The sequence below is a fragment of the Vigna angularis genome, chromosome 5 (assembly GCF_016808095.1).
Source record: "Vigna angularis cultivar LongXiaoDou No.4 chromosome 5, ASM1680809v1, whole genome shotgun sequence".
In the NCBI taxonomy this organism is placed as follows: Eukaryota; Viridiplantae; Streptophyta; class Magnoliopsida; order Fabales; family Fabaceae; genus Vigna; species Vigna angularis.
The window spans coordinates 31,187,404-31,198,421 of record NC_068974.1 but is presented as its reverse complement, the minus strand read 5'-3'; the positions used below and the strand labels follow the sequence as shown (position 1 = coordinate 31,198,421).

General features: G+C 32.6%; 1 protein-coding gene across 2 annotated transcripts; it reads right to left on the bottom strand.

Moving 5' to 3' along the window:
• Positions 1 to 551: 551 nt before the first annotated feature.
• LOC108340373 (transcription factor LHW) lies at positions 552 to 7,049 on the bottom strand. 2 transcript variants are annotated; one of them, XM_017577710.2, is made up of 10 exons: positions 6,253 to 7,049; positions 5,085 to 5,291; positions 4,896 to 4,977; positions 4,549 to 4,590; positions 4,393 to 4,452; positions 2,199 to 4,022; positions 1,987 to 2,088; positions 1,657 to 1,797; positions 1,247 to 1,372; positions 552 to 1,165 (listed from the first exon to the last, which is right to left on the bottom strand). In XM_017577710.2, the coding sequence occupies exons 1-10, from the start codon at positions 6,345 to 6,347 to the stop codon at positions 983 to 985; spliced, it is 2,862 nt and encodes a 953-aa protein (XP_017433199.2). In that variant the 5' UTR covers positions 6,348 to 7,049; the 3' UTR covers positions 552 to 982. The 2 variants fall into 2 exon arrangements, with proteins under 2 accessions (XP_017433199.2, XP_052733432.1); XM_052877472.1 differs by lacking the exon at positions 6,253 to 7,049 and adding an exon at positions 5,988 to 6,011.
• Between the last annotated feature and the right edge of the window lie 3,969 nt (positions 7,050 to 11,018).

Genomic DNA, 11,018 nt, shown 5'->3' with positions numbered 1-11,018 from the left:
AATTCCCATTCCTAAATAAATTGATTTTTAAATTAATTGAATTAAATTTTAAATATTTAAATTATTCTTCGTTGTTATATTAAAACGGCCCAACACTGTACATTTGCAGTTTTGGCCAAACACAAGTGCATATTTTATGTGTCACTGATAACTGTAAGAACGAAATCACTTCAGAAATCCCAAACTATATTGTTTGTAAACGTAATTAATATAGGAGAAAAATAGAAACAACTAATCATATTAAATAAAACTAAACATTTATAAGTTATCCAATAACAAATAACATAATAAATCCAACAAATAACCATCATAAGATATAAGATGTATAGTTATTATTCCAAAAGTTTTGGATTCTTAATCAACCTACCACCTACCTCAATTTTAAATCAAGTATTAATAACTTGTTATTCTGACATTAAAAAAACTGAAGTTATGTAATCACTTCTTAGAGTTCAAGATTACCTTGATCCTTAGCAAAACACAAACATTCATGCATGCATGCATGATTACAGTCATTTAGCATAGACTGGTATACAAATCACACAAAGCTCTGATATCAATACAAATTGTATATTATAACAGCCAATATCACCACTCCAAGAAAGAAAAAACATGGTGAAAAATGGTCATAAAAGAGCAACACATGCAAGAGCTCCATGGTCAAACTCGTGAACGCCCTTTGCAAATCCTACAGTTTCTATACAACAATACCAATGGCATTACTCATCAACAAACATCAATAAAAGCCTTATCCCAGTTGGTGACAAGTGGCATTACTCCCAAGAGAAAGAAAAAATGCAAGTTATCTAAGTTGCCTAAAGCACCAGCAGACACTGCCAACACTGGCTTTGGAAGGCACTGGAGGAAACATGCATGTACATAATACAAATACAAATGCATTTGAGATGCCCTTCACTAAGTTATCTTCACCTTAAGTTTTTTAGAGTGAATTTGATGCCAAGAAACTACAATGGATGATGCTTCATTGCAAACTACTAGGTCTACCAGTTGCTGCTATCTGGGTAGCTTGTGGGAAAGAATGATGATACATCATCACGTTGTTATTATCAGTTGCATTCGATGAAGATGCACCACCCTTCACTGTTTGATCCAAAAGACGAACCAGTGACATAAATATTTCCATCCTCGTCACGTCCCTGTTGGCCTGCAAATAAAAATTTATCACGTCACTACCATAATAATACTTGTGAGTTATGATCATCTATTTCCCTTGACAGTGTATTACCTCAACTGCAAAGCGTGCCCAGATCTTGTCATTACGAGCTTCCATAACTCCCTTCAAGATAGTTAATCCTAATCCTCTGATTAAGTCAGCTATTTCCAGAAAGAAACCCCGTTCCTCACAAAGCATCTGCAAAAACCAAGCAAACACAACAGATTAAGGCAAAACTTACGAATTTGAGTTCTCTGCTGGGTTTTTCTGTGCTGCTCCTATATTGTGTCTTCAAAATATGCTCATGGACACTGATTTTGATGTTTTAAAATATATTAAAAAGATGTTTAAAGTTCCAACATCAGTGTATTATTAATGTTCGGCAGATGACGGCGCCAAAAAACCCAACAGAGAATCTAGACTCCAACACTTACACTTAATGGATAAGGGATGTTACAAAATTATAATGCTTCTATTATTACCTCTACTAGCATCTGACGAGGTGGATTAAGATCCTCAACAATGATTGGACAAACCATTGATTGCGAGCCAACCTCATATGCCCATGTAGCCCCTCCTTCAAAGTTGTCTTTTAATAGCAACCCACCTTCTTTACTAACAATCTGCATATTCAGGAAAGAATGAATTTTCAGTATTTTCTAGAGGCAAAACATTGAATCAGCTATTCATCCTTCTTTTACTCAACATATCAATACAATGCTGGTGAAAACGAAAACAATCGCAATACCATAACTAGATAAGTTGCTTGAATCTAACATACTGACAAAAAAAGCAGTGGATGATATTTATACCTTAGATTCCCCTGTCTGTTTCAGCTTGTCAGCATGCTTTGTTACACTTTGCAGGAAAAGCATATGCTTGATTGTCTTTTCCAGAAGTGCATCTATGCTACACTGTTGAATTATAATAAGAAATTAAAGAAAATAAAGTCAGCACCAAGATCTGATAAGTAAACAAAAAGTTCAGGACTGATATGTACGAGAGCACAAGAAAGGCTACATACTTTTGCTCCGTTTGGCACAATTTCCCTTAATTCTTTAACACGATCTTGAATCATTTGGCGATCTTTAGGGCGAGGTCTAGGATTCTCTCCAGGTTTAAGCCTTTTCCTATTTGATTTGCAAACTTCTTCTGGTCTCTTAGAGTATCCAGTTGAAACGCTGCTTTCACGTTTCACACTACTACCATTCTCAACCCATGAACTAAGCTTAGAACCATATATGGAAGTCATTTGAGAGCAGTTTCCAGCATCATCCTTGCTGCACCCAGACCTAAGAGAACTGGTTTCCCCAGCAGCTCTTTTAGCCCCGTTCTTGGGAAAATCAAACAATCCCTTCAGGACATGATCAGACAGAACCTGGTTGCAGGCAGGAGAGGAAACGGAGGCAGTACTAACCCTTGTCAATGTTGTCCTGCAAGACATTTCATCAGAACTCTGTTTTGGAGCAGATTGAGCTTTTGAAACAACAGCATCTAAGAGGTGGTCAGTGCCCGTTCCTGAGAAGATCCCACTGTCTGATATTGCTTCCTTAACTGAATAGCTGTTATCAGGACGTACACCAGGCAAATTCATGCATGTTGCCTTTTTATCTAGACGCTCTCTGTTGGCCTCTGAATCACTGGCAAGCAAATTATCCCAGTTTCCATTGAGTAGTTTCCTTTTCAAATCCACGCCTAAAACATCGAAGAGATCATCCCCTGATGGAAGTTGATTATAGGTCTCTTCATGCTTAACATTCATTTTCACCACACTAGTAAAATCTTTATTGAGGCAATCTTGAACAAAACCAGGGATATTATCACCCATAGGCTCATTCTCCTCAAGATGAAGAGACGGAATATTAAGAGCGGTATGAAGCAAATCATCATGTATCCTTTGATCAGTTGAAACGAAAGCATCACAAGCATGCTTTAAATCAATGGGAAGGTTCTTCTGAGCAGAGTTTTCTAGATTCATGTGACTGGTAACTGATTGGTTACAGAAATTAGGCACAGAACAGACCCCAGTATCAGTTGTTGAATTGTTATTTTGAAGCCCAAACTCAATCTTGTGACTTCCAGAAAATTCAGAAGTGGGTACTTTGGGAGAATTTGAAACAGAGCAGTTAATCATATTTGTCCTCAAAAGATTACTCCCACCACATATTGGGATTCCTCCAAATAGTGAACCGCCACCAGAACTCTGATTCTGTTCAAGAATTTTGCCTACACCTGTTTTCAGTTGAGGCATGTTTGAGGCACTTGATGGATTCATGTTGGGATTAACGTGACTCTGTCTCCCAACACCTGATGTTTGTTGTTCCATATAGTTAAGGTTGCAACTCAGATTTAATTGATTGAAGCCAGCTAATTCATTGAATGCAGATCTGGAATTATAAGCAGAAGGCTGTTGCATACATGAATCAAAATTTGTCGGTATCACTTTAGCTTCAGTATGGAAGACCGTCTTCTTCTGCTGGCTATAGGCCATTGTTTTTACCATTGAATGAGACTTTGGTTGGCAAATGCTATCAAATATTTGGTTTTGGTCATAGGTTTGAGGAGTCAATGCAGAACCCTGGTAATTATCTATTTCTCCCCTTGGTGGATGAGGTGATGGAGTCACAGACCTTGAAGCAATAGTAGAATTAGTTAGTTGGTTGGAGCCATTAGCTGCAGAGGGAGTGCATTTGGAAGTAATGACTGGTGTATCAGCAGTGACAGGTACACCAAGTCTTTCACTCGAAACTTTTGCTGAATAATCTTCAGAAAGAAGGGCACCAGGTACACATCCCAATTGCAAGATCAAGTTCTTCACATCATTCACAAATCCAACATCTTCCATTATCTGCAGTAACAAGATTGAATGGCTGCATTAGCTAACATCGGGGAGCGGACAAACACCAAACTTACTTGGCTGCATGTATCTATATTCAGTTACCAGAAAACTCGGGTATGTTCACAATCATGAACTTTTAATGATAGACACATTCTAAGCAAAAGAACTCATGCCATTCTTTCAGTTTTCAAGGATGGACACATTCATGCCATAAATGGTGTGATCCATGTATGGTATATGGCTTTTAAGTTGACCTAAAGCACTTATTTATGATCCAAAGAATGTGACTTCTCATCATAATCCCATTTTCCATCAAAATATCATTTCAGACATGGTCTTAAGTTTCTTTAAAATTATAGAAAGCTTGAGAAAGGCTTACTGGAAATAAAGAACCAAATTGAACAACCCCATGAGGAAGCACAGGAATAACTGCTACTGTCTGCAAACGATAGTAGTCCACAGTTAAGAAACAGTAATAAAAATCCAACTCTAGGATAATAACTGGTACTGTGAGATACACAAAAAAATCACAAACCTGCATTCCAGCAGAAAATTGGTAATGCAACTCAGAATATACCTACAAAATAAAACAGTAATAAAGAGAAATGAAAAAGAAGTTCATATGTTCACCTACTCCAAGCCTTTGACCATTATTGAAATAAATACACTCTATCACATAAAAGAAGCATAAGTCATCCACTTCTTATACACTCATTTGACCAACAGCTTGAGTTAAAAAAATTCTTATTTAGAAAAATGAACCAAGACAATGGAAGATTATAGAAAATTTATCTGCCTTACCATCAAACTTCAAAAGGAAACTAAGATATTAATCATAAACTATTAGCTCATAATCCTGGGGAAATAGAATCAACTCCATACCTCTGGTGGATATGCATCTCTACTGAAATTGTTCATAAGAATCCACTGATAGTTTCCTGTAAATGTTGTCCGTCCAACCATCCTGGTTAACAACAAAAGATGGCACTTGAGTAAGATGGGAATGAGAAGGAAAACACTTCAAATATTGATAATGATAAGCAATGAAAAGGCAAAACAGGGAGGACCAACCCTTCTCCAGCAATACTGACTGAATTATTCAACATCATTTTGTTAATCAATCCACCGACTCTGTCCTCCTCCTGAATCCCCAGTTGAGACTCAGAAGAAAACCAGCACCCTTCCCCGTCTCGGTATGGAAAATTAGACATCCCAACAGTACGTGGAGGGAAAGGAGATGGCAAGGGTTCATAGTAGTGATCTTCCCAGATTAACAGCCTGACAAGTAAACCATACTCAGTTAACTCAAACAAACAAACCATAGCTGCAATCAGGGTATAAAGACAAAGCATAATATTTTGGCATCTACCTGGCAGGTTAGAAAACATTGTGGGAAAGCAAACGAAGGACAAAAAAAAAACAAAGGAAATGGTTTACAGGAGATTAAGGAAAAAATAAATAAATAAAACAGCAGTTTTCTATGTTTGTAGTTAATGTCTACATACAAAACAATACATAAAACCAAGCACAAACTACTAATTATAGTTCATAATTCTTTTCACAATTACAAGCTTCAAATTGAAGATCCTGAGCTAAGTAAACCCTTTTTCTCACTTGTAATTGATTCAGTAATTTAACTATTTAAAGCTTAAAAATTTAACAGATTTTTCAACAGAATACTCAAAGCATCATGGTGATTAGTATTAAATAGAGAGATTATAAGATTAAACCGACAACGTTTCAAATTAGCTCAAGAAGAAAAGGGTCAGATTTTTATTAACGACACAAGAAGATAAGACCAAACAGAATCAAACAAGTACTGAATCAATAGATATTGCCTTTACAAATCAAGGCAAATAAACTTCTTTTTAGTTAAAAAAACAAACTTATGTTTTAAAGAAACAAAAGATTCTTGAAAACAAAACAGAAGAGAAGCAACAAAGGCCCAAATAAAGTTCCAAAACAGGAACTAACATGTGGACTTTATCTCGAAAACGAAGCAACCCCGGAAATAGAATCTAAACACTTGAGATCCCTCTTTGAAAGTACGAGCATCAAAATCACATCCAACCGAAAAAAAACCCAACAAGCCAACCTGATTCTCCCTGAATTTCTCACAAGCTAAAAGTATATATATATATATATATATATATATATATATATATAGAGAGAGAGAGAGAGAGAGAGAGAGAGAGAGAAAGAGAGCACAAGACACAAAGAAAAGGCATTTGAAACTCACTTGGAATTGTTGCAACCGATCTTCCAAAACACGGCATAAGACCAGCGATTCCTTGAGCACAGAGTCCTCAAAACCTCTTTGAGCAAAAACCCCATTTGGTTTTTCGCAAAAGGGGTTCCGAAACCGGTAAAAAGTTATCCTTTTTCCAACGCAATGGAGTCACACTAGCATTCATTCACGAAGAAAGAGAGAGAGAGCAAAAAGCACATTCCCGAAAAACTAACTACCACGGCACGATCCTCTCCCCGCCTGTTTAGTCCTCAACCCCCCGCTTCGCTTTCTCTCCGGATCCAAGTTCACGACGGTCAGTTTCCGGCACGAGATGGCCATCCTCCGGCAGAGGAAGTTCTAGAGAGCGAAAGAGGAAGGTAAAGAGAAAAGGAGAGCACGAAGAGGAAGAAGAACGAGCTCGAGAGTTACAAAGTCGTAAAGGAAAGGTCTCGAAGGAACTACACTATCCCACGAGATTCAAGCTTGTAGAGAGCTATGACCTCCATTTGTGCAGAGAATACGGTAGAAAGAAAGATAAAGTTGCTGAGAAGAAGAAGATGAAGAAGAAGAAGAAGAAGATGATGATGATGATGATGATGATGATGAAAAGGGTGTGGCTTAGTTGGTGAGGTGAAGTGAGAGTAAGATCGTTGGTGTCTGTGTTTACGTTCAGGTTCTGTGGAACTGTGATGTGCTTTCTCTTTCTTCAGCTTCCTTTGTTCTGTTCTGTATGTGTGGGGTGTTTTCTTTCTCTCTCTTTCTGATGACCCTTATGAGAAAATAAATGGAAGTGAGAGGAAGAGAAAAGGGTTGTGAAAAAGGAGGGAATTTGGGGAATATTACATTGGGAGCCACTCAGTAGAGAAAGCTTTGTCGGATTGTGAAATGAAACATAGGTGTCTGTTCTCAGCAGCAGTGGTGGTGGCCATCGCAAAATTATTGTTTGATTTGAAATTTCCCTCTGTTTAAGATCATTTTCTTTTTACCAACACATTCATTTTCTTCCAAAGTCAATCTTAGTTTCAAAGTTATAAACTTCAAACTTTATCTTGTTAAAACATGTTTAACTTCATTTAAGTGTGTTTAAGTGTAAAACCATGATTTTAATATCTGCATGATGAAGAGAAATTTTCTCTTACTTAAACATTATAAAATTTGGATTATTGATAAAATTAAAATTACGTAATTCATGTTTTTCATTTTTTACTTAATAGTATAGAATTTTGTGGGTTGATAATAAATTAAAAAAGTTGTTTATAATTAAATTTCATGTTAAAATTGACTGAAAACCTGAAGTGATAAATATGCATTGATAAAGAAAAGCATTCAATAATTTATCTTTCCCCATGAGTTAGTAGTGCGGGTAGCTATCTTGCTGACGTCACACAATTCATTGCCCCTTACTTTTGGTGAAATTACAAGAATGGCACGCCACCAACTTTCCTGCGGTTCATGTTCATGGCCCAGGTCAAGAACAAGCACGAAGATAAAGCACTAATACTGTAACCAAATGGAATAAACCTTAATAGCTGCTAACTTTATCTAGGTTTCTGTCTTTTATTAAGAAATTAAATGAGTTCAACTTAATTGGAATTAAACAAAATTAGTTATAGCTTATAAATCATTCACTTAAAAGAAAGTGATGAAATATATTGAATAAAGAATGTATGATTTCTTATGTCATTCTTTAGTTAGATAATTATATTCTTTTAACAGGTAAAAATAATATTATTATTTAATACTTAAACTAATTAAATAAATTATTCACTTAAAACATAATTTATATATTTTTTTAAATAACTATCACGAAATCATGTATTTTCTTAAAATTTTATTATTCTAACGTTAAAAAAAATGTGAATAAACAACGTTTTGAATCGCGTGTGTCTACTGCTATTAAAGTTTAATGAAAAATAAAAATTAATTTAAATTATGCAGGTAAAATCGGAATACGCTCTTAGTTGTTTCTTTCAATTGCAATACAATAAATTTAGATAAAATGGAAATTAACTTTGTTTTTACTTTTTTATTCTAAATATAATTTTTTGTGTAAACAAAACTAACGGCGGTTGTATAAAAATTACTATGTGGTTTGGAGTGTGTGTAATGTTGGAAGAAATTAGGGATTTGCAGCGGTAGCTATTAATATTTTTAGAGTGTTAAAAAGTTTTAAAATCATGTAGAATTTCTTTTAAAGAGTTAAATATGTAAAATATATTTACTTTAAAAATATATTTTAAATTATATATATATATATATTTGAATTTAAGATTAAATGTGTTTATAGTTTTTAAATTGCATAAAATTAAAATTTATTTTCATTTTAAATTTTGATGTATTTTGGATTTTAAACTTTAAAAATAAAATGGTTATAATTCTTTTAACATAAAAATATTAAATCTTTTTATCGATTAAATAACATTTTAAGCTGAAATTTCGAATGTATGAAACGGTATAATGTCAGCCAGTAACACTATTTTCTATGTTATAAAAATTTAAATTGGTTTGGTTAAGAAAATTATATTAGTTTATTTTTAAAATTTAAAATTAAATTATATTCAAATTTAAGAGAAAAATAAATTATAATTTTGATAAAAGTGTAATAATTAAAAATATATTTAACTTAAAATTTTGAAAAATTGAATACTTCCTCTTTACACCGTGGGATTTCTATATTGTGAGGATTATTGATATTTGTGCAATTATTTACCATATGAATAATTTATATTTTATTCTTATTTAATTTGAAAATATAAGTAAGGATCAACGAAAGAAGACTAACTACATATTATTATTCATAAGAATTAAAAAATAATATGAAATAGATAGACCAATTATAGAATTATTATAAATATAAGTTTAACATGATTTTTTGTAAATAAAATAATATATTACTATAAAACGTCCATATATTAAGAAATGTATGAATGCAAAGACAGAGGTCCAATTCTAATTGATAAAATTTAAATATTATATCCACTCACCTTTGAAAAACTTGCATATATATATATATATATATATTTCAGTTAGAGGTCTTATTAACTTTGTCATTAGTCTTATATATATATATAGAAACGAATCTTTCTTCCATAAGCAACTGGTCAAAGTTGATATTGAAAAAGTCAAGAAACTAAAAAAAGAAATGATTAGTTGATAGGTGATTGTTGTTTGGATATTAAATAGAGTGTAATATGAGATTAAAGTGTGACATTAAGGAGATTAATATATGATATGATATGATTTGAGGAGGAAGAAAGGGTGGATGATGAGACATGATGGAGAGTGAGGTGGGAAAAATGATGTGGACTGATGTAGGATGTTTCATGGTTTAAAACTGGGAATTATTAAGCATGTAAGGTTCTGTTATGGAGATTTTGCATTTCTTGTTAGTGAGAATTTAATTGTGGTAGTGAGTTGCAGAGTGACAGTGATGATGGTTGGTTGTTTAGTTGTTGTGTGTCAATGATTAATTGTGATGTAGCAGAAAGTACTCATTAAGTCTCTTTGTACCACTCTAGATAAAATGGCTACCAGATTTTTCTCATCTCCTTTTAATTACCTATTAAATGCATTCCGATTTCCAAATCAAACTCTCACTTTTTTCTTTCCCTCTCCCATTACAAAACAAAACCCACTTCTCTTTTAAAATTAGTACCACTCTTCACATTTCTTTTAGGTTTCACTAATCATATAATCGTCATAACAAATATTTACACAATTTATTTAAAATTTTATTTTTATTTAATAAATATGTTTAAATTAAATATTGCTGTAAATTTTTTTATCATCGTTGATCACATCGTTGTTGTGAAAAAATTAATTAAAATCATAACGAATCGGTTATTATCGTTATTTTTGTAAATCATGATCATATTATTCATAGTCATTATATAAATAAATTACATAAAATTAAATTATCATAATGGTTTATTTTTTTACTGTCGTAATATTTCGATTTCAAATTCAAATAATTTGGTTATAATAAATATATATCATGACAGTATATACCATGTTGTGATATGTCGTGAAAGTAACATATATCACGATAGTCTTTACCATAAAAATTATGGAAGTAACATATATCACGACTTTGTGTCATAACCGTTGTGAAAGTTGGTATTTTTTTTAAATATCCTATTTATAATTTCATTTTATCAAAAATTTGTCAAAAGTTTCAACAATGCATTAAGTTCAAACAGGTATAATAACTATATAATCTTTCAACAATGTTTTTAAACATTTAAAACTACTAAACTAAAAAAAATATCAACTTCTAATTCTTATATCTAAAAAGAAAAGAGTTTGCTTAAGTTTTCTAAACATATAATAGTACTTTTGAATCTATTGGTTATTCTTTAACAAAATTCAACAAAAACAAATTGAAGTTAAAATTATTATATTCGAAAATAAATTAGAACATATGTTTAAATGAGTTATATCATATTACCTCATCTTAATTGCTTTCATAATCAGTTTCCACATTGGTTATCATCTATTGCATGATGTAGTAGTTATACTCAAAGCTACCAATTGTTTATTTTACTACACTATAGTTAAATTCATTCGATAAATTGTATGATAATATATAGTAAATGAATGATATAGTATCATAAATACCCTGAGAAATTGCAATGTAATCTAACACTTGAGTTAAAACTCATTATGCTTTGACCACTAAAAGCATTAAATATAGTAATATTTAATGTTAGAAAACATGACAATGTATGATCAATAAAGTAGAGTAAGTTTTTCCTAAAATAGACTTATATATATCT